The sequence below is a fragment of the Pristis pectinata genome, chromosome 30 (genome assembly GCF_009764475.1).
Source record: "Pristis pectinata isolate sPriPec2 chromosome 30, sPriPec2.1.pri, whole genome shotgun sequence".
NCBI lineage: Eukaryota > Metazoa > Chordata > Chondrichthyes > Rhinopristiformes > Pristidae > Pristis > Pristis pectinata.
In genome coordinates, this window is record NC_067434.1 from 24,829,740 (window position 1) to 24,854,416 (window position 24,677).

Sequence of the window (24,677 nt, forward strand, 5' to 3'; positions counted from 1 at the left end):
CCCCGCACGTAACAAGTATCAGTCTGTCTCTGCCAGAAAAATACCCACTGTTTTGCACTGTCCATAGACTCACACCCTCACCTCAGCCTTAAACGGGTGACTCCTAATTTTCAAATAGTGAAGCCTAATTCCAGATTCAACAATAAAAGGAATCATCCTATTAAGGCCCTTAAGAATCTGATATGTTTCAATCATCTCTTCTCACTCATCTAGACCCCCATGGACACAGGCCTATCCTGTCCAACCTTTGCCCTACGCAGGTATTAGTTTAGTCAACCCTCTCTGAATTGCTTCTAACACGTGAACATCCTTCCTTAAATTAGGAGACCAATACTGCTCCACAGAACTCCAAATGCTTTCTGACCAATGGCCTATACAACTACATGGTAATCCTCTCTATTTTTGTATTCGATTCTCCACACAATAAATGATAAAACTTTGCCTAAATTTCATAATTATTTGCTATACTTTTCTATTTAGCTTTTAGCAAATTATGTATTTGGACACCCAGATCCCTCTGCATATATTGAACGGTCCCCTGGTACGATAAGATTGACTCTTGACCTCACAATCTACCTCGTCATGGCCCTTGCACCTTATTGTCTGCCTGCACTGCACTTTCTCCGTAACTGTAATCACTTTATTCTGCATTCTGTTATTGCTTTTCCCTTGTACTACCTCAATGTACTGTTGTAACAAAATGATCTGTATGGATGGCATGCAAAAACAAAGTTTTTTTCTCTACCTCGGTACATGTGACAGTAATAAACCAATTTACCAATTTATCTTAGAACTGGGCAGTCTCTCACTATTCAGATAATATTTTATTTTATATTTTTTCCTGCCAAAATATACAGTTTCACATTTTCCTACATTATATTCCTATCATTGTTCCCTCACTAAACCAATCTATATCCCCCTTATGACCTCCCGATGCCCTCTTTATAGATTACTGGTGTTTATGAGAGTGGACTCAGTGAAGTAAACATTTATTTTAATTGAGGTAAGGCACACTAGCTCATTTTTTATTTTAACCATCCACTATAACCATTAAGCATTTGTACGTCAGCTATATCAGGTCAGGCGACAAAAAGCTCATTTTATCTTTTCTTAGCTGTGCTGCAGCAGAAGTATAACTGATGCAGCTTTCATGTTTTCCACATGAGTCACCTTGTGGTAATCATAAGCATTCATTCAAGGTAAATCGCTGAAGGTTGCATGATGCTCCTTAAACAGGATCTGCTTTTATTCCCCAGCTTCGGAAAGAAAGAATGTCTGCAGTAAAGGTGTCCCAGTACAGCTTCAGCAGAATAAAACAGAATGGTTCTCCGAGAGCTTGTCAACGGCTGTGCGTTTGGTGGGCAAGCGGCTTTCAAGAGAGTCTGACGATTTGACTGCAAAGGTATCTGTTCCCAAACTTGTTTCCTGTTGCCTTTGTACAGCAGCTATACAACTTGGCTATTGCTTATTGAAAACTCACTTTTCCCTCACCCCTCTGCTGATATTAGCACAATAGCAAAACACTACAGCTGCTGGAAATATAAAGTAAAAAAAAACAGAAAACAGGTAGCATCTGCAGAAAGAGAAAAACAGAATTAATATTGGTAAATTGATTTATTATTGTCACATGTACCGAGGTACAGTGACAAACTTTGTTTTGCATGCCATCCATACAGATCATTTCATCACATTGGTACATTGAGGTAGTACAAGGAAAAAGCAATAACAGAATGCAGAATAAAGTGTTACAATTACAGAGAAGGTGCAGTGCAGGCAGACAATAAGGTGCAAGGCCATGACGAGGTAGATTGTGAGGTCAAGATCCAATCTTATCGTACAAGGGGACCGTTCAATAGTCTTAAAACACCAGGATAGAAACTGTCCTTGAGCCTGGTGGTATGTGCTTTCAGGCTTTTGTATCTTCTGCCCGATGGGAGGGGGAGAAGAGAGAATGTCCGGGGGTGGGAGGGGTCTTTGTTACGTTGACTACCAAGGCAGTAAGAAGTATAGACGGAATGCATGGAGGGGAGGTTGTGGAGGGGAGGGGCGCTATTCCTAGGATCCCAAGGGGCATGACATGATAGATATTAAGATGATTCCATGAGTGGAGAATCTCGAATGAAGGTGTATAATTACAAAATAAGGGGAAGTCATTTAAAACTGGGGAGTAGAAATATCTTCTTGCTGAGGTTAGTGAATCTCTGGAATTGTCTACCCCAGAGGGTTGGGCAGGATAAATCATTGGATGTATTTAAAAAGTAGGTCCATAAATGTTTGAAAGCTGGGGGAATTGACAGCAGTGAAAAACTGGCACAGAAGAGGAATTGAGGCCTGGGGCAGATCAGCCGTGATTATATTGAACAGCAGGATATGCTTGAGGGGCCGAGTGGCCTACTCCTGCTCCTATGTGTATGTTCTTGTGGAACCTTCTTTGATTGGTGCATTTTCACCAAATGAGAAATGAAGCATTGCTCGATCTGTGTCTGGAGAATGAGGTGGGCAAAATGGACCATGTGTCAGTGGGAGAAAGCTTGGGGAGCAGTGATCATCGGATCATGGGGTTTAGACTATTGCTGCAGAGCAGCAAGGAGCTATCTAAAATAGAATGTCTTACTTGGAGGAAGTGGGATGAGGAGGGGCCTGGGCAGGATGAAATGGAAGAAAAGGTTGCCAGGTAAAGGTGTTACAGAACAATGGGAGATCTTGTAAAACCAGACTTAAGGACAGCTTCTACCCTACTGTGATGAGACGATTGAACGGTTCCCTTATACCATGAGATGGACTATGACCTCACGATCTACCTTGTTGTGACTTTGCACCTTATTGCACCACACTTTCTTGTAGCTGTGACACTTTACTCTGAACTGTTATTGTTTTTACCTGTACTACATTATGCACTCTGTACTAACTCAATGTAACTGCACCGTGTAATGAATTGACCTGTACGATCGGTATGCAAGACAAGTTTTTCACTGTACCTCGATACAAGTGACAATAATAAACCAATACCAATACCAATCCAGTTTGGCTTGGTGACAGGAGGCAGAGGGTAGAGGTGTAAAGGTATTTTTTCTGATTGGAAGACTGTGGACCACAGGGATCAGTGTTGGGACCTTTGCTGTTTGCGATATATATTAATACCTTGGTCATGGAATGTAGGAGGTTTGATTAGTCAATTTGTAGATGATTCAAAAACTGTGGTGTGTGGACAGCGAGGAAGGTTGAATAAGGCTACAGGAGGATATGGATCAGCAGGGAAAGTGGGCAGAGCGTTGCAGATGGAGTTTAATCCCAACAGGTGTGAAGTGGGAAGTCAAATAGGGGTTAGGACATTCTACTGTAAACTGTAGGGCACGAAGAATGTTGATGAACAGATAGACCAAATTAGGGACCAATATCCTTCTCTGCTTTGCCTATTCAAGTTGCCTAGCTGAGTGCCTCTTAAACACAGTGATTGTATCTGACTCCACCACTTTCCTCTGGCAGCACATTCCAGATATTGACCACAGATATCAACCACAGATATCAAGTCCATAGTTCCCTAAAAATGGCAACAGAGGTAGATAGGGTGATGAAGAAGCATGTAGCATGCTTGCCTTCAACAGGTTGGGGCACAGAGTATAGAGTTAGAACATTATGTTGCAACCTTACAACACACTGGTTAGGCCACGCTTTGGAGTACTGTTGCATTTCTGGTCGCCATACTGTAGGAAGGATGTGGTTGTGCTGGAGAGAGTTCAGAGGAAATTCACCAGATGTTGCCTGGATTGAAAGACTTTAGTTATGGGGAGAAAATGAATAGTCTGGGCTTGTTATCCTTAGAGTGGAAAGAGGCTGAGCATATAAAATTATAAAGGCAGATTTAGGGTAGATAGTCAAAAACTTTTCCCCATGGTAGGGGTATCAAAACAAGAGGCATAGGTTTAAGGTGAGAGGAGGGAATTTTAAGGGATCTGACGGGTAGGTTTTTTTACACAGAGAGTGATTGATATCTGGAACGTGCCTGCCAGAGGAAGTGGTGGAGTCAGATACAGTCACTGTGTTTAGGAGGCACTCAGCCAGGCACTTGAATAGGCAAAGCATAGAAGGATATGGTCCTAATTTGGGACAATGGGATTAATGTAGCTGGGCAAACAAGTCGGCATGGACGTGATGGGTTGAAGGGCCTGTTTCCGTGCTACATGACTATGACTCAACTGATGTTTGAAAGGTAAATATTTGTCTATGAAGCATCAAAACTGTTCTTGGCTGAACTGTATCCATTGCACCAAATTGACACAAGGAAGTTCATAAGTCAATGCAAGTTTCCCAAGAATGATTTTCCTTTCAATATTGCAATATGTTTCAACTAAACAACTATAGAATGACCAGAGCTTATGGCCTTTTTAATGGCTATCTAAAATTGTTCATAGTTCTCTGCCAGAATTTAATTCAAGCAGTTTCTAGATCCCTTGAAGGCAGTATGGAACTAAATCTCAGTTAGTGGAAAGCCCTGGCTTTCACAAACTTATAATTTCTTCCATCTGTCCTGCTGATTTAGATTATATCAGCTTGGCTGGTTCTACTGTGGACCTCTGAGATCCTAAGATAGGGAGGTCAAGGCAAGACTCTTGAAAATGTACTCGTTAAACTCTGGAATTTCCATTCAGATTTAGACTTGGAACCTTTGCAACAGCAACGTTCCTCTCCGTCCCTTTACATTTACCAGGCACGTGTTAAATTCCATTGCCAAATGTAATTTTCCTTTGTGTAGACGTTACTCTGGGAATTGTTGGTTAGAACTTCTCCACAGTGGAGTACATACCTGATCTGAGGAGTGGAGTGTTATTTGCCAGGGTGAAACTTAGAATGAATGTTGTTGCATCATTCATCTTACAGTGTAAAGTAGCTGCAACTTGACATGAAACCTCCATCTGAAGTTGTGAAAAGAGTAAGGATTTGCCAGTCTTGTTGTCTTCGGAGAACTGCACCATTCAAGGTAGCATAGTTTAGATGGGAGGATTACTAAACAATGAAATTTCAGTCACAGGTACAAATGTAAGCTGTGATGTCATAGCAGAAAGCATAGACAATTTGCCCAAGGGTCTGTTTAATTATTTTTAAAAATTAATTTTGATTATTACAGCTGATTACACCTCAGTGAGCAGTGTAATTGATATTTGTTAATTTATCCCTTGGAACATTTTGTAGAACAAGCTTTTGCTGTTGAAGGTTAAAGACTCTTTTATTGGTTTTCCTCTAAATATATCCACATCATTAGTTCTTCCAGTGAAAATGTTACCATCTGGAAAATGCAGCTTTGAGACATAACTCATGCACGAATGCATGAAATTAGTGTTTTTGCAACTCCTGCTTTAGTTCCTAGACAAAAAGACTGTAATTAAGTAAATTGTGATCAGACAAAACATTATTCATCATCTTGTGATCTCCCTTAACATGTACCCTTCCGACAACCTATCAAGCCTTTGATAAATGACTGCACCGTGAGCCTTTTATTTTGTTAATCTTAAATGTCTCTTCATTTTCTTGGTGTAAAAGATCATTATAAGTACCAGTGATCAGTTGTGAGTAGTCTAAAGTTTTAGGATACTGTTGAAATTTTCAAATATAGTTCTTGGAGATCAAAGTAATGTCTCCAGCTTTCAAACTTAAGGTTCCTATACAATTATAGATATTTTTCCATGCTTACATAATTAGATAGAAACTAAATTAATCTATCTAATCTATTTTCCTCAACAATAATTGGATAAACTTACATTAATGTATTTACATAAGTTGCCCCATTTAATTGCTAACTCAAGTGCTTCATGTAGAGGGGTGATTTTTACCTCTCAACCAGCTCAGTCCCATTAATGCCACTTCTCAATTATCCCTTGTGTTTGTCCTGCTCGATAGCACCTTGCCTTCTCTCCTTTCTTATTCTGTAAACATCGCCAAAACTGCATGATTAGAAAGACATGGTAAAGAAACAACTGCATTTCTCTCTTTCCCTAGATATCTGCCTGTCTTGTGACCAAAAATGCTTCAATACTGATACAACAGATCTTATATTCTGGTTCAGCTTTGTTACAGATAGCAAAGAATTCTAAAATGTTGACTTGTCCTTCCAACTACCAATATATAATTAATAGTCACATCAAAGTTTACAAAGGCTCCAAAACAAACTTGAATAAAGCTCCAAATAAACTGAATCTCTATTTAGAATCAGAAAATGGCTTTATGTTATGCAAGTCAGTTATGTTTCTCTGATTAGCTGATTGAAACCATTCCTAATTTTGAACGCTTCACAGACATTCTGTTAGTTTGCTTTGAAGTCTATTGTGACTTAACCAGAATAATATACTGCTTAACAACTGTGACTTCAAAAGTACTTTTTTTTATCAGTAAAGCAATTTGAGATGTTCTGAGGTTGGATACAGTGTTAGACAAATACAATACAAATCTTTTTTGTCAGTGGTCTTAATAATTGCCTTATAATAGGCATTAAAGTTCTGCTAATATGCTTATAATCACAAAATACAAAGTTATACCTGGAGATTGTTCATTATATAAATATCAAAAGTGAAAGGAAATTATTTCGTGTTGGTTTCTTCTGACTTATTAATGGGAATTTGCAAGTGTATCCCAATCTGTAAACTGTCTAAAAATATCAACTGCTGACTGACCTCAAGATTTATGGTAATTGGACTTCAGTTTTAAAGAAAAAGACTTGATTAAGACCAGTTCCATTCTGCAAATGACAGAGCAGTATATTGCTTCTGATAAACTATAATCAAATAACTTAAGGTCCGATTCATTTAGGTAAGGTAAGATGATATAAGATATGTTACTTGTACATCACTTGTCTGCCAACACAGTGGCTCAGCTAGTTGAGTCGCTGCCTCACAGCCCCAGAGACCCGAGTTCGATTCTGACCTGGGGTGCTCCCTGTGACTGTGTGGGTTTCCCAATGCTCTGGTTTCCTCTGGGCTTCCCAGTGCTCTGGTTTCCTCTGGCGTCCCAAAGACATGCAGGTTGGTATGTTAATTGCCCACTGTAAATTACCTCTAGGTAGAATGTGGGGGGAGTTGATGAGAATGTGGGGAGAATAAAAAGTAGGGTTAATGCAGGACCAGTGTAAATGGGTGGTTGATGGTCAGCAAGACTCACTGGGCTGAAGGGCAGTTTTCTGTGCTGTATAACTTTTCTATGAACCACAGAGTTGGAAGTGTTACTTTGTTTCAGCCACAATTATTTTCACAGGCGGTATATTATTTTACAACCCAATAATCTGATTCAGTTCTGCTTAGCTGTAACGTTGTAGGAATCGTTAATTCCTTTGTATAATCATCAAATTCTATTGCAAAAAAAAAGCTACAACTATCTGAAAACTCAAAGGGATCTGTCTTAAAGACCTCCGATATTAAATTGGAGTCGGGGTCTTGTATTATCATCCTGTTTAGTGAAAAACAGGGACAAATCTTTTGTCAGCCTTTGACTGTTCCTATATGGGTAAAGCAAGAAAGCTAATTTTCCTGGTATTTATACCCTCTGTTGTATGTATGCCCGTGGCATCAATAAACTTGGATTTGAACTTGAAGTATTAAAATAATCCCTGAAAGTGGTTTAAAGACATTGTACGATTCCTCTGACTCCCACTCCATTATTGCCATCTTACCTGGTCCTCTGTTCATTGACCTGTAAGTCAACATCAAGTACATTTTGTTTAGGAAAAAAATCAAGGGTAAACTGCTGGCTTCGGTTTTAAAGTAGTGTTTAACTTTTGAATTGGAAGTCATAGCAACAGAGAAAGGTACAGTGAGCTCACATGTAAGTCAACAATGAGTGTGAGTTGTTAAATGCCACGAGAACCGTTCCTTGAGCTGGAACTGCTTCCATAGCAGCCTCCTGATAGGTGTGCCTCACCCCCAGATACAAAAGAAGGTTTTATGTTGATCATCCTGTGGTAGAAACAGAGCATCACTAAGGTAGCATCATCAGCTGGGTTAGAAGGTTCACAATTGTCCTTGGTTGGTTTTGCCAAATGAACAGTGTAGTAATGTGCATGTATGTGTAAATCTATGATTACAGCATTTTAAAGACATTTAGACAGGTACATCGATGGGAAAGGTTTAGAATGATATGGGCCAAATGCAGGCTAATGAGACGAGCTCAGATGGATACCTTGGTCACCATGGACGTGTTGGGCTGAATGGCCTGTTTCCATGTTGCTTGACTCTATGACTGTGGCTATGGAACTCACATCTGGAATTTGATTCCATTTATTTCAATAGGATTGAATTTCAGGTGTAGTGTTCAGTTTGGATATGTTAGTACATCACATGCTTAAAGCTTGCCACAGAGGATGACGTTTTACTTTTGCATGCTGAGACCAAGATGTTTGTTTAAGTTACACAAAGGAGGTAACAGGAGCTGTGGACTGCTGTGATCTCATTGAACAATGGGGAAGCTTTATGATTGTATCTGGGATTTGGGTGCCACAGTGCGCTGCAGCTTGTAGAACCACTCCAGTGACACAAGTTCGATCCTGACCTCCGGTGCTGTCCTGTGTGGAGTTTGGACATTCTCCCTGTGACTGCATGAGTTTCCTCCAGATGCTCCAGTTTCCTCCCACATTCCAAAAGCATGTAGGTTGTAGATTAATTGCCCCTACTGTGTTTGTGGGTGGTAGAATCTGGGGGGAGTTGATGGGAATGTGGGGAGAATAAAATGAGATTAGAGTAAATGGATAGATGATGGTTGGCATGGACTTGATGGGCCGAAGGGAATGTTTCCCTGTTGTATGACTCTATAACTCTAACTTCAGTCATGCAGAAAATCACTTTTGTGGCCATAGAACCTGGCCAGAAACATAGCCAGGAGTCCTGATCTCATTTCCTGAACAGTCAAACTATCTTTCTAACCTGCAGCTAGAACATAAAATCTGAAATATAGAACGTAGACCAGTACAGCGCAAGAACAGGCCCTTCTGCCCACCACGTCTGTGCTGACCGTGATGCCAATCTAAACTAATCCCATCTGCCTGCACGTGTTCAGTACCCTTGCCCGTTCATGTGTCTAAATGCCTCAAACATTGCTATCTTATCTGCTTTCACCTCCCCTAGCAATGGGTTCCAGGCACTCACCACTCTCTGTGTAAAGAAAAACTTGCCTTGCAAATCTCCTATAAATGCCCCCCTCACCTTAAACCTATGTCCTCCAGTGTTTGACATCTCCACCCTGGGAAAAAGTCTCAGATCTCCCCTCAGTCTCCAGTGCTCCAGAGAAAAGACCCCAAGTTTGTCCAACCTCTCCCTACAGCTAATATACTCCAGTGCAGACAGTATCCTGGTGAACCTGTTCTGCACCCTCTCCAAAGCCTCCACATCTTTTCTGTAATGGGGGTGACCAGAACTGCACGTAATACTCCAAATGAGGCTCAACCAAAGCTGCAACATGAAGGTCCTCAAGATGGGACTGAGAGGAATGGTGAAGGGTGGGTGATGAGGTTCTGGGGGAGCAGGGTGAGGGGTATCACACGGGTCCAGGAGGAGTGGGGTGGGGGGTGACGACAGTTTGTGGGGAATGGGATATAGGGTGATGATGAGGTTCTGGGGGGATAGGATGGGCTGACAAGCATCTACAGGGAATGGGATATGGTGCAATGAGGATCTGGGGGAATGGGGTTGAAGAGGGTGTCGGGGGAATGGGATAGGGCTGCCACGTGGATCTGGGAGGAGTGGGGGTTGGGGGATTACAGGGGTCTGGGGGGAATGGGTGGAGGGTGCTGAGGGTCTGCAGAATGGGATTGGGGATGATGGTGATCTGGGCATTTGGTGATGACGGGTCTCAGGCCTAGTGGGATCAGGGTGACAAGAGCCTAGCAGGAATGTGTGATTGAGTGCACTGAGAACAACCTTGCAGCAAACTGAAGGACTTTCCTCAGGAGGACCATGAAAGTTTTTTTCCAATTAGATCAGTTCCAAGGCCATAAATGTTCATCCAAATTTCACACCAAGTTTCCCTCTGCTGGTTGTCCATTTTTCAGACCAGCAGTTGACCATCCTCACTTTTCCTCGGTCTGCCATTAAGCAGGGCTGCAGTCCTCCTCCTGGTGCCTGTTGAAGCCATTTCGCCAGACTTATCAACATGGTTCAGTAATTTCATTAGCTGTTTGAGCTACCTTGTGAACAAATTCGTTGCCCACCATTATCACCGACTCTGTTACCACCCCTGCAGGTGGAGGGTGTGTGGTAATGCGGACATTGTGACTCTGCAATGGCATGTGCATAGATTGAGTGATTGGGTGAAAACCTGGCAAATGGGAAAGTGTGAGGTCATGCACTGTACCAAGGGGAATCAAGAGGCAGATTATTATCTAAATGGAGAGAGACTGCCAATGAGTGAAGTTCAGAAGGATCTAGGTGTTTTAGTGCATGAATCACAATAAATTATCTGGCAAGTAGTCAAGCAGGAAAACACACACGTTGCCCTTCATTGCAAAGAGGTTGGAGTTTAAGAATAGGGAGATTTTGTTACAGATGTACAGGGTGTTGGCGAGGCCACAGCTGGAATACCGTGTACAGTTTTGGTACCCTTATCTAAAAAAGGATATAAAAGTAACATTCGAGATTCACTAGGCTAATTCTTGGGATGAGATGTTTGTCCTATCAAGAAAGGCTAGACAGTTTAACTTTATAGTCCTTGAAGTTTAGAAGAATGAGGGGTTTGCAGACAATATGAAGATTGGAAGTGTTGTGGATAGTGTAGAAGACTGGCAAAGGATACAACAGGATACAGATCCATTGTAGATATGGGCGGAGAAATAGCAGATGGAGTTTAACCTGGCCAAATGTGAAGCGTTGCACCTTGGGAGATTGAAAGAGACAGTACACTGTTAATGGCAAGACCCTTAACCGTGTTGATGAGCAGAGGGATCTTGGGGTCCAAGTTCATAGCTCCCTGAAAGTGGCTACACGGGTTGATAGGGTGGTAAAGAAGGCATAAGCCATGTTTGCCTTTATTCGTCGAGCCATTGAGTTTAAGAGTCAGGAAGTTATGTTATAGCTTTATAAAACTCCAGTTAGGCCACATCTGGTGTATTGCATTCAGTTCTGGTCGCCCTGTTATAGGAAGGATGTGGAGGCTTTGGAGAGGCTGCAGAAGAGGTTTACCAGGATGCTGCCCTGTTTAGAGGTCATGCGCTATACGGAGAGGTTGGACAAACTTGGGTTGTTTTGTCCGGAGCGGTGGAGGCTGAGGGGAGGTCAGATAGAGGTTTATAAGATTATGAGAGGCATAGATAGAGTTGACAGCTGATATCTTTTTCCCAGAGTTGAAATGCTTCATACCAGAGGGCATGCATTTAAGGTGGGAGGAGGTAAATTCAAAGGAGATGTGTGGGGCAAGTTCTTATTACACAGAGAGTGGCGGGTGCCTGGAATGTGTTGCCAGGGGTGGTGGTGGAGGCAGATATGATAGGGACATTCAAGAAGCTCTTAGATAGGCACATGGATGTGAGGGAAATGGAAGGATATGGACATTGTGTAGGCAGAAGGAATTAGTTTAGTTGGGCATTTTATTACTAATTTAATTAGTTCGACACAACATTGTGGGCCGAAGGGCCTGTCCCTGTGGTGTACTGTTCTATGCTCTGTGAAGGGTGATATTATTCAAACTATAAGATCTTAAGGGGGCCTGACTGGGCAGATGTTGTGATGTTTCCACTAGTGTGAGAGTCACAAACAAGGGGACTTGGCTGCAAAATAAGGAGCTGGTCATGTAAAACTGAGGTGCATGGGAACTTCTCTCAGAGGATAGTGGTTCTCTGGAGTTCTCTGTTTCTGAGTGTGGTGGAGGCCAGACTAGATCATTGAAGGTTGAGGTTAGATATATTTATGGTTGAGATAGATAGATATTTAAAAGATTAAGGGTTATGGGGAACCGGCACAGAAGAGGAGTTAAGGCCAGCATAGATCAGCTGTGATCATATCGAATGGTAGGTAGGCTTGAGGGGCCGAATGGCCTTCTCCTGCTTGTATTTTCTTATGTCCTGGTGCAAGGTCCTCATGAGGATCTGGTTAGATGCTAAACAAGGTTAAATTCTTCCTTTCTTTTTTTGTGTGTAAATTTGTGCCTTCACTATTTTCTCCAGTCACGCACAGAACTGTCACTTTAATGTTACACAAAAGTTACTCCAGTCAACATCAGACTTCATTTAATATGAAGATTGAACGCTACCTTCAGGGAACATAGAATACAGAACAGTACCGCACAGGAACAGGCCCTTTGACTCACGATTCTGTGCTGAACATGATGCCAAATTAAACTAAATCCCTTCTGCCTGCACATGATCCATATACCTCCACTCCCTACATATACATGTGTCTATCTAAAAGCTTCTTAAACGCCTCTATCATATCTGCTTCCACCACCACCCCTGGCAGCCTGTTCCAGGCACCCACCGCTCTCTGTGTAAACAAAAAACTTGCCCTTTAAACTCCCCCCCCCAAACACATGTCTTCTAGTATTTGACATTTCTACCCTGGGAATAAGTTTCCGACTGTCCAACCTATCAATGCCTCTCAGAATTTTATAAACTTCTATCTGATCTCCCCTCAGCCTCCGCCGCACCAGAAAAAAAAACAAGTTTGTCCACCTTCTCCTTATTGCTCATATCTTCTAATCCAGGCAGCATCCTGGTGAACCTCTTCTGCACCCTTTCCAAAGCCTCCACATCCTTCCTGTAATGGAGCGACCAGAACTGCACACACTACTCCAGCTGCAGTCTAACCAAGGTGTTATATAGCCGCAACATGACAGCAGAATTATTTATTTATCTCTTTCACATTGCTAGTTAATATTACCTTGTGATAGTTTGGTTTACTATAGCTGCTTTTGTGAATTATCCTGCTGGTTCAGTTGCCTGACATTAGCAGGCATGTTGGCAGTGTACAGAAGAATGAATCTACAAATCTATCCGTGAATTTTGTCTGAAAAATTAATGTATCATTTGCATAATATGTTTATCTGCATATTACTGAGATAATTAACATCCCTTATTATCTAATTAAGTTCATTAAGTGTCTACCAACACAGCACCATGAAGTTGACATTATGTTCTACTGTCAGTAACTGCACTGTTTTCTTGGGAAGTAATTAAAATGTAAATTAGCATGATGTTAATTGCATTTGGGGAGGCTTGTGAATTGCACATAAACCTATATACCTTTATATGGTAGTTACACTGAATTGCCTAGGCCTTATTGCTCAAGGAGGCCATTTGGCCCATCTGGTGCAAGGCAGCATTTCTGCTCCACATGACTCCTCCCACTCCTGTCCATCTAATGCTTTCATCTTCTCATCTGGACCCTTCTCCCTCATGTCCCAATCCAGCTTCTCCATAAATGCATCATTAGCCAGCTAGATTTTTATTATCCTTAATGCAATATTATCATGGCCAATTTAATTCAAATTTTTTTTTCTCACTCAGTTGAGAAAATCGCCATTACATGCTTTTGGGCTGCTGTTATCTCCACATTACATGTTTCTTATGTGGCAAGTTACAGCTTAAGTAGACTCTTGTCATCGTATCTTGGTCTGCCTGCCAAAGTTTGGTATCGAAACAAGTTGGTCAGCATCTGAAGGGTAAAATGCTGCTTAACCATTTTGTTTGGTCCCTGTATCAGAAATCCTCAAAACACAGCAACTACCTGTTAAGACAGAGGGGTTTAAGAATGAGCTGAGGTAGAATGCCATGCAGCTTAAACTGAAGCTATAAGCAACAGGAGGTTGAGGGAATGAATGCAGTGATGCCTAGTAGATCCTTTAGTTCTTGGTATGTGTTTATTGGTCATTGCTAGTGGGAATGATGGTAGAAGACCCTTTCTGTGAATGGCTTGTCTTTACTGTGACCGTACCCACGTTAGTGGAAGGTCCGTGATTCCGACCCAAGCACAATGAAAGCAGTGTCGGAGCGGTTTGAGGCACTCCTGCAGTATTAGTGCCCCTGATCATCTTGGAGGTCAAGGTTAGGGGATAGGAAGTCAAATGACAAAGCAGTTAAAGTTTTGAGAGCAGCAGCCTCAAGCATAACATACGTAACCAGAATATCAACGGTTGTCAGTGGAACCATAAACATCAGCCACAGGCAGGTCCTGAGAAAAGAACTGTGGCTATGAAAGTAGATCAGAAGGAATGCAAGGCAGGGGCACAGTCGGAAACCAGTCTTTGAAGCTGGAGTAGAAGTGGCAATGATCCTCCAATTCACCTGGAGCAAAGCAACACTCAGTGTGAATCTCAGGGTGTCTCCTAACACTCAACCCAAGTGTGATTCAAGTAACTGCACCCTGAATTATGTTGCAAAGTTTCTGCTGAAACAAAGCACCAATCCCATCTTGTCAGGCAGCTTGGTAACTGCTCAGTTTGAACTATGGACAGACAGAATTTTCTATATGAAAATGCACAGTGGAGTATTTAGCCTTGCTCCTTTTAGTATGAAAATAGTGGTAGTTTACAGTGTTAGTTATAGGAGGACAGTTTTAATGCTAGTTTAAGATCCACTGCCATAACTCTGGTGGTGAATTATTGCAAAGAAATTGGTTGGCTCAGTTTTACAGTACTAAAATATTGTTGTTTGAAGTGCTTGCTCTGAACGTGGTCCCTCTAAAATGTCTCATTGTTGACTGAGGTCAAGTGTGCTGGTGTGATGTGCATCCCAAACACTGCAATAAATCACTAACTATGCAGGTCTGCCAGGACTAGTGTGGATTTCATTTAGCTGCTAGTAGTTTGAGACCTGGAGTTCACAGCGGGGCATCAACCTTCAACGACACACTCCCTGTGGCAGTCAGACAGGAGCCACATGTACAATGGCTGCCAGAGAGGAGTAAGGCTGCAAGGGAGAGGAAGGGAGCTCCATGATTTTCAAAAGGCTCACTGCATAAATCCGCCCACACCTGCATGCAGCCACCCACATCTCCACACACACACACACACACACACACACACACACACACACACACACACACACACACACACACACATGAGATGAGTGTGTGTGTGTGTGAGATGAGTCAGACAGTTATATAGCACAGAAAAAAGGTCCTTTGGCCCGATTCATCCATGCCGACCAGGTTGTCTACCTGAGCTATTCCCATTTGCTTGCGTTTGGCCCATATACCTCTAAATATTTCTTATCCATGTACCTATCTAAATATATTTTAAATGTTATAATTGTACCTGCCTCTACAGCTTCCTCTGGCAGCTTGTTCCATGTACACACCACCCTCTGTCTGGAAAAAATAGCCCCTCGGGTCCCCTTTAAATCTTTCCCGTATCACTTTAAACCCATGTCCTCTAATTTTAGATTCCCCTCCCCTGGGAAAAAGACCGTGACCATCCACCTTATCGATGCCCCTCATGATTTTGTAAACCTCTATAAGGTCACCCCTCAGCCTCCCACACTCCAGGTGAAAACAGTCCCAGCCTGTCCAGTCTCTCTCGGTAATGTCCTTGTGAATCTTTTCTGCACCTTTTCTAGCTTAGTGATATCCTTCCTACAGCTGGGCGACCCGAACTGCACACAATACTCCAAGTGCGGCCTCAGCAAAGGCTTGTCCAGTTGTAACATGACATCTCAACTCCTATACTAATGCCCTGACTGATGAAGACCAGCGTGCCAAATGCCTTCGTCACCACCCTGTCTATCCCTGTCTCCACTTTCAGAGAACTATGTACATGAAACCCAAGGTCCCTCTGTCCAACAACACTCTCCAGGGCCCTATCATTTACTATGTAAGTCTTGCCCTGGTTTAACTTACCAAAGTGCAGCACCTCGCACTTGTCCAAGTTAAATTCCATCTGCCATTCCTTGGCCCACTTCCCTAGTTGATCTAAGTCCCATTGTAATCTTAGATATCCCTCTTCACTGCCCACTATGCCATCAATTTTGGTGTCATCCACAAACTTAGTAACCATGCCAACTACACTCTCATCCAAATCATTTATATAAATGACAAAGAACAGGTGACCCAGCACCAATCTCTGCGGCACACCGCAGCTCACAGGCCTCCAACCTGAAAAACAACCCTCCACTACCACCCTCTGACTCCTACCACCAAGCCAGTTTTGTATCCAATTGGATCTCTCAACCTGGATCTAACCTTCTAGACCAGTCTGCCATGCGGGACCTCATCAAAGTCCATTTAGACTACATCTAGCACCCTGCCCTCATCAATCCTCTTGGTCACCTCTTCAAAAAACTTGATTGGATCTGTGAGACATGACTTCCCACGCACTAAGGCCATGTTGACTATCCCTAAGCAGTTCTTGCTTTTCCAAATGCAGGTAAATCCTGTCCCTCAGAATCCTCTCCAGTAACTTTCCCATCATTGATGTTAGTCTCACCAGCCTATAGTTCCTTGCAGCCCTGTTTAAATAAAGGCACAACATTTGTCATCCTCCAGCTTCCCGGTACCTCACCAGTGGCTAAAATAATGCAAATATCTCTGCTGGGGCCCCAGCAATTTCTTCCCTAGCTTCCCGCAATGTCCTAGAATACAGTAGGTCAGACCCTGGGATTGATCCAACTTCAAGACTATCAGCACCCCCCACTTTTCTGATGTGGATATGTTCGCTTAATTCTTAGCTTCTATGACGTTCTCCACGGTAAATACAGATAAGAAATATTTATTTAAGACCTCGCCCATCTCCTGTGGCTCCACACACAGCTGACCACATTGATCCTTAAAGGGGCCTATTCTCTCCCTAGTTAACCTTTTGCTCTTAATGTAGTGCTCTTAGGATTTCCCTTTACCTTATCTGCCAGAGCTATCTTGTGGCCGCTTTCTGCCCTCCTGATTTTCCTCTTGTGTATTCCTACATCTTTTATACTCAAGGGATTCACTTCATCCCAGCTAACTGTACCTGTCATACGCTTTCTTTTTCATGACCAGAGCCTCAATATCCCTCATCAACTAGGGTTCCCTTATCCTGCCAGCCTTGCCCTTCATTCTAACGGGAATATGCTGTCCCTGAACTTTACCTATCTCAATTTTAAAAGGCTCCCACTTGCCAGACATCCCTTTACTTTCAAACAGCCTCTCTCAACCAACCTTCGCAACTTCCTGCCTAATGCCTTCAGAATTAGCCCTGCACCAATTTAGGACTTTACCTTGTGGACCAGTCCTCTATTTTTCCATAACTATTTTAAAATGAAAGAATTATGATCACTGGTCCCAAAGTGCTCCTCCACTGACACTTCAGTCACTTGCCTAGTCTCACTTCTCAAAAGGAGGTTGAGTGTTGCCCCCTCTCCAGTAGGGCCATCTACATATTGTTTGAGAAAACAATATGTTTTCTCACGGAGAAATCTCTTTATGTAGCGGATGATGAACCTTTCGAATTCTTTACCCTGCAGGGCTGTGGTAGCTCAGTCACTGGGTCCATTCAATAGATTTCTGAATGTTAGAGGAATCATGGGCCCAGGGCAGGTAAGCGTTGTTAGAAGGCAATCAGTTGTGATCTTGTTGAATGGTGGACCAGGTGTAGTCCTGCTCCATCTGTTACGTTGTTATGAAATACCAACCCCCTGCTGAAACTTGCAGTCGGTGGTTAGAACGAGAACCGTAGAGGCAACAGGAACATTTGCTGCCTCTGTTAACAACTGACTGCCAGGCTCAGCACAATCAGAACTGCATTTCTTGAGCTTTACAGGTGGGAGCTCTGGACAGATTCTGGTGCATTGGGATTGACCAAAGACTGCTTTTGGGACATCTCTGCTTTGATATGTTTTTTTCGTAAACCACTATACTTTACGCACAAAATAGATGGATAAACTTCTGACGTAAAGTACTCCTGGACTTAATTTTCCTTTTAACTTTTCTGTAGTACAATGGTGCCTCAGGTCATTATGAAGCCATCAGTTCAAAATCAAAGCAGGAGGCACTGTGACATTATCAATGTAGTGGCAGTGAACAAGCTATTATGGTAAATCATCAGCAAAAATGATTGACTGGCTTGGTAACAAGGAATGACCTTGAACAAAATTATTAGCTTAGCAATTGTATGGTCTCGCTGGGGCCCAGCTCATATTTGTTTGATGGGTTAATTCAGTGAGAGTTTCAGTTAAGTAACAATAATGTTTTGTCAGTGCTTAGCTGTGACTAAAAGCTTAATGATCCTGTAAACAAACACAATATAATCACTGCCTTCACGTTGCGCAGGCATCTCCTGCTGTGAGCTGCTAATGAATATAACTTCTCTGTGGGATATCTGGGCTTGGCTCTCTGCCAGCACCCATCTGTACTATTCAGAATCTATGTTATCTCACAGCAGGGAGAATGTAATTATGTTTGCGTCTGCTGTGTCACTTTTACGGAGAACTAAAACTAAACAAAGAATGCGTGTCAAATTATAACCTAGTCAAGATTAGCATAGTCCCTTACACATTGTTTTAAACAGGAAACAAGCCTCCAAACTTAGTCACACGTCATCTAGGAGTAGATTTTCTCTGTGATTGACAAAACTTCAATTAATTTTTGTACTATTTAATGTGGGAACAAGAAATGAGACCTTTTGATGTGTAGATTTTATGTGATCTTTTTTAACAGCTAGGGTAAAAGAGGCCATTAGGTGGTGTGTGAGTAAACTACCAGAACCAGAAACTGTGCACTAACTAGCTTTTGCTGCTTTGTTACTAACTACAATGATCAATGCATATTTTAGATGTTTGGTTTTGATTACATCAAATGCCATTTATAAATTAGACAACCTATCTAGAATAATCTGTGAAATCCAGTTTCATGCTGAGTTCTATGAACATCATTGTTCCTTTTCTTTGCATTGTATTTACTATACCTAATCCCTTGATTCCAGAGGCATTGTGATGCATATATTAGTGCAATAAAAACAGAAAATACTGGGGATAATCAGCAAGTTGGGCAGCATCTGTGAAACGAGAAACAAAGTTAACATTTCAGGTTAATTGCGTCTAAATTGTGATGAGTGGCCTTTGACCTGCAATGTCAAATCTGTCTCTCTCACTGCAGATGCTGCCTGACCTGTTGAGCATTTTCTCTTTTTATTTCAGATTTCCAGCATGTGCAGTTTTTTGCTATTTTTTAGTGTAATAATGCCGCATTCTTTGCGTCTAGAATGTGAAGTTGGAAGTTTGAGGGAGCCGTGTTTGGGTTGTATTCTGCAGTTCCCTGGTGATTATGTGTTAGAGATTGGTACATGATAGTGGGCATGAATGGGGTGGGCTGAAGGGCCTGTTTCTGTGCTCTATGAACTGTTATAAAAAAAAGAGACTTATTAATTCTGTGTTCAGTCAGACCTGGGGAAAGTCCTTCTACTTTTTCACTGTCATAATGTAACCCACCGTACACCTAACAATGGTTTACTGTTGGAAACCCAGTCACTTTCTCACAGCTGAAGGCAGGAGATGCAGTTACACAGAAAGGTGATTTCCATCTTCAGCTGAGATGAGGAGAAATTTCTTCACTCAAATACTCTGCCTGAGAGGACGATGGGTATTGAGTCATTAAGTAGAGGGATAGGTTTTTGGCTGTTGCTGGAATCTGAGGAAATGGAACCAGAGTGGAAGATGTAGGAGAGGCAGAGGAACAACCTGCCTGAATGGTAGAATACATAGAGTCATACAGCAATGGAAACAGGCCATTCGGCCCAACTCATTCATATCATCCAAGGTGCCCATCTAAGCAAGTCCCATTTGCCCACATTTGACCCATCCCTCTAAACCTTTTCTATCGATGTACCAGTCCAAATGTCTTATAAGTGTTATTATTGTGCCTGCCTCAAGCACTGTCTATGGCAGCTCATTCCATATACATACTGCCCTCTGTTGCCCCTCAGATTCCTATTAAATCTCTCTCCTCTTACCTTAAACCTATGCCTTCTAGTTCTTGATTTCCCAACCCTACTCCTAATCCTGTTTCTTGATTTAATGGAATAAGGCAGAAAGCAGAATTCCGCGACCAGTAATGTGATGATGTCTAGACATTCGACATTTTCTGTGGTGCTTATTGAAGGGTAAATGTTGGCCAAGACCCACAGATCAAAGCCCCAGACAAAGGATCTTTAATGTCAGACACAAGAGATCGGAATCTGAAGCAAACAATCAACGCAGCAGGTCTACCAGCAGTGGAGGCAAAGGGATGACTTTTTATGCCGCTTGAGGGTTGATGGGCCCCCGGAGTGATGTCTCATCTGAAGAAGGCATCATTGTCGGTGTAACATACTGTCGGTTGGGACAGGAGTCAATTTTCTGGAGTGGAGCTTGAATTGGCATTTGAAATTTGACCTGCAGATCTTCTACCTCTCAGGCAAGAATGCTGCCACTTGGCCAATGCATGGTGAGGATGGATACATTTCAGTGTGGAGATGTCCAGGGACAAGCCAGGACTGCTTGAATCTTCTGCAGCTTTGGATAGAGCTCTGCTCCACTCGTGCTCAGTGGGAGTCAGTTAGTTCCGATACTCTTTGTTAGTTCTGATACTTTGCAGGCACGGTAGTGTGGCGGTTAGCTATTACAGCACCAGCAACCTGGGGTCGATTCTGGCCGTTGTCTGTAAGGAGTTTGTACGTTCCCCCCATGTGTGTGCATGGGTTTCCTCTGGGTGCTCCAGTTTCCTCCCATGTTCTAAAGACGTACGGGTTAGGAAGTTGTGGGCATGCTATGTTGGCGCTGGAAGCATGGCAACACTTGCGGGCTGCCCCCAGAACACTCTCCACAAAAGATGCATTTCACTGTGTGTTTCGATGTACATGTGACTAATAAAAATATAATCACTTGCATTGGTGGTTCAGTGGTAGAATTCTCGCCCGACACATGGGAGACCCGAGTTCGATTCCCGGCCAATGCAATCACATCTTAGGGCAGGCACAGTAATGTAGTGGTTAGCGTAACGCTATTACAGCGCCAGCTACCCGGGTTCAATTTTGGCCGTTGTCTGTAAGGAGTTTGTACATTCTCCCCGTGTCTGCGTGGGTTTCCTCCCACATTCCAAAGACGTACGGGTTAGGAAGTTGTGGGCATGCTATGTTGGTGCCGGAAGCATGGCGACACTTGCAGGCTGCCCCCAGAACACGCTACGCAAAGATGCATTTCACTGTGTGTTTTGATGTACATGTGACTAATAAAGATATCTTATCTTATCTTAAAATATCAGTGATATGGCATTCTTGGGACTTTAGAGGTGCCGGACTGGCAGATTTTCCACACTGTTAGATATTGGTCCTATTAATACACCAGCACACTTTGAATTCACTATTTTTAGATGTTGCACAACATTACAACACGTTATCCAGTGAACCCGGTGAGTGTGGGAACCTGGATCCTGGTGAGTTGGAAGGGATTGTGGGACCTGGGGCCCCAGGGGGTGGGTAGGGAGCACGGCAAACATTACCTGGTGAGGCAGGTGTTGAACCATTGGGATTCCCAAGGTCAGACGGTGGATTACTGAAGTGTTACTGTGCATGTCAAACACAATTCTTATTCTCTTTTGTGTGTGTGTGTGTAGGACTTCACCATCAGAATGGATGCACAAAGGAAAACCGGACAAGACGTGTTTGCCAGCCTTCACATAGAACATATGCAGGTAACGCTACAGAAAGTTGTTAGCAGCAATAAATAACTCCTGCCCAGGAGTGCGTCTCCTGAGATCCTTTTCTAATACAAAGAGACATCGAAAAATTGGATTGCACCCATTTTTGCTGGGCTAAAATATGATTGTGTTTAGCGCTGATGATAAATCAGGTTTCCATTTAAAAAAATACCAAAATTCCAATTTTTCTCATCTCTTCAATGGGAGTCCTGGGAGACTCTCTCATTGCTCCCCTCTGTGATCTCTGCTGCTCTCTAGTGCTTTGATCTGCCAACTATCACCTGCCAACTCTTGCTCCACCCCTTCCCTCTACCTTTTAATACTGGCCGTCTCCCCTCTTTCTTTCCATTCCTGATGAAGGGTCTCGACCAGAAATGTCGACTGCCCATGTCCTGCCTGACGCACTGAGTTCCTCCAGCTTTTTGTGTGTTGCTCAGAAAATGGCATTGAATGGTTTGCCTTCAGAAACTGACACTAAAACAAGGCCTACACAGTTCCCAGACGTATTACACTTAATTCAGCACAACTCCCAATAATTGCAGCTGTATAAAACTTTGATTAGGCTGCAGCTGGAGTGTTGTGTGCAATTCTGGTTGCCCCATTACAGGAAGAAAGTCAAGGCTTTGGAAAAGGTTCAGAAGAGGTTCACCAGGATGCTGCCTGAATTAGAGGGCATGTGCTATAAGGAGAGGTTGGACAAACTTGGGTTGTTTTCTCTGGAGCGACGGAGGCTGAGGGGAGACCTGATAGAAGTTTATAAAATTATGAGAGGCGTAGATAGGCAGTCAGAATCTTTTTCCTAGGGTCGAAATGTCTAATACTAGAGGGCATGCATTTAAGATGAGAGGGGGGAATGTTTAAAGGAGGTGTGCAGGGCAAGTTTTTTTTTACAAAGAGAGTGGTGGGTGCCTGGAATGGAGTGGACGCAGATATGACAGTGGCATTTAAGAGGCTGCTAGATAGACACATGAATGTGCAGGGAGTGGAGGGATACGGATCACGTGCAGGCAGAAGGGATTAGTTTAATTCGGCATTGTGCTTAGTGCAGACATTGTGGGCCGAAGGGCCTGTTCCTGTGCTGTACTGTTCTGTGTTCTATGTTCCCTGTACAGCAACTGGACCAGGCAACCGCCCTTTAAGAGAAATAAAAATCAAAAAAATGAAAAACAGAAAATGCTGGAGATGCTCAGCAGGCCAGGCTGCATCTGTGGAAAGGAAAACTACTAATGTTTCAGGTCCCGGATCCTTCATCAGAGCTGGGAGTCTCAAAGACACACTCCCTTTCAGACAGCAGCAATGAGCCATTATGAATGCCATGGGTGAGACTGAGGCTTTGGGGAGAGGAAGGCAGCTTTCACCTTCACTGTAAGCAACGTTCAAACAACATACATGCTGACAGAGAGACCCTGTGTGCGGGGGAGCAAACACCAGGAGACCGACCACGCTTCCCAGAAGTACGGAAAAGGAGGAGAATGCAGGGGAGCGTGTGGCTCCAGGGGTAGTGCAGGAAGGAGGGTTTTAGATTCTCAGTGTTTTAGGATTGGTTCTGTTTAAGGAGGCAGACCTGAAGCATTAACTTAGCTTCTCTCCACAGAAGTCGTCTAACCTTCTGAGTATTACCTGCATTTTGTTTTATTTTATATACATCACATTTTCTCCTATTTCTATTAGCCAAACATGAAAAATAGCCTCCAGTCAGTTTGCCAAATATCCGTACAGCAGAGATTCACTTCTTTCCAGTTCAATATCAGATGATGTGATGGCCCAGAGGGTGAATTAATGCAGGAAATTCCAAAACCTTTGATCTTTTGATCCAACCATTCCAGAACATTTTGCACCCTGTGTACTTCAGTTGCATTGTACCTTGAGGTCTCTGATACAACATACCTGGAAGCTCTAATTTGAAAACCTGAGCTGTGCTGCATTAGCTCATGGATAAGGGGTAGAATGAGTAAACATTCCTCTGACCACATTGACAGGGCATCTCCAAGAATCTGACAAGCAAAGTTATAAATAGTCATATAATTGGATTATTTTTAATGATAATTAAAAATAACCCAATTACTTTCTCATTTGATAATATAGGAGGCAGCATTAAACAGGAATTTAGAGTGTGTAAAAAGAATACTTTGTTAATAATGGCCTGCTCTAATCAAAAGATAGACTGGCCAAAACAGATTAAGGATAACATTGTGGTGGGTAAATTCCTGGAGTGTGTACAAGATGATTCATGGACCAACACATTGAGGAGTCAACCAGGGAATGGGCTTTCCAAGATTGGGGATTTGGGATAACATACTGGCATTGATTGAAAATTAATTGACAGACAGGAAACAGAGTGTTAGCATAAATGGGACTTTCTCATAGTGCAGGCTATGACAAGTACAGTATCACAGGGATCAGCGGTTGAACTTCAGCTGTTCACAATATGTGCCAATAGTTTGATGGGGGAACCAATATAATGTTTCTAAGTTCACCAATTACTTCAAACTGGGTGGGGATGTGAGTTGTGAGCAAGAATACAAGGTGATTTAAACAAGTTCTGTGAGTGGGCAAACGTATTGCCAGATGCAGTATAGTATTCATAGATGTGCAGTCATCCACTTCAGTTTAAATGGTGATAGATTGGGAAATGTTGATGTACAAAGGGACTTGAGTATCCCAATATACCAGTGACTGAATGCAAACATGCAGGTACAGCAAGCAGTTAAGAAGACAAATGGTGGCACGTTGGCCTTGGCTGCAAGAGGTCTTAAATGCAGGAACAAGGATGTTTTACTACAGTTGTACAGGGTATAATTTAATAATGAGACCTCAGCTGGAGCATTGTGTGTGGTTTTGTCTTCTTTACCTAAGAAAGGATATTCTTGCCATAGAGACAGTGGAGCAAAGGTTCACCAGACTGATTCCCGAACTGTCATATGAGGAGAAATTAGATTGACCGGGCTTGTGTTCACTAGAGTTTAGAAGGATGAGAAAGGTCTGACTGAAGCGTACAAAATTTGAATAGGATGAGACGGACTCGATGCGGGAAGGGTGTTTCTGCCAGATTGGGGTGTGGGTGTGGACTAG

General features: G+C 42.7%; 1 protein-coding gene and 1 non-coding gene across 2 annotated transcripts in view; both read left to right on the forward strand.

The window, feature by feature from the left end:
- Positions 1-24,677, forward strand: part of wdfy4 (WDFY family member 4) — a 238,659-nt gene that overhangs the window by 122,297 nt on the left and 91,685 nt on the right. Inside the window, 2 exon segments of the mRNA XM_052041363.1 lie at positions 1,257-1,402; positions 21,522-21,599. Of these exon segments, the coding sequence (XP_051897323.1) occupies positions 1,257-1,402; positions 21,522-21,599 (224 nt within the window).
- Positions 20,794-20,864, forward strand: trnav-gac (transfer RNA valine (anticodon GAC)). The gene has a single exon. It is a non-coding gene; the product is annotated as a tRNA-Val (tRNA).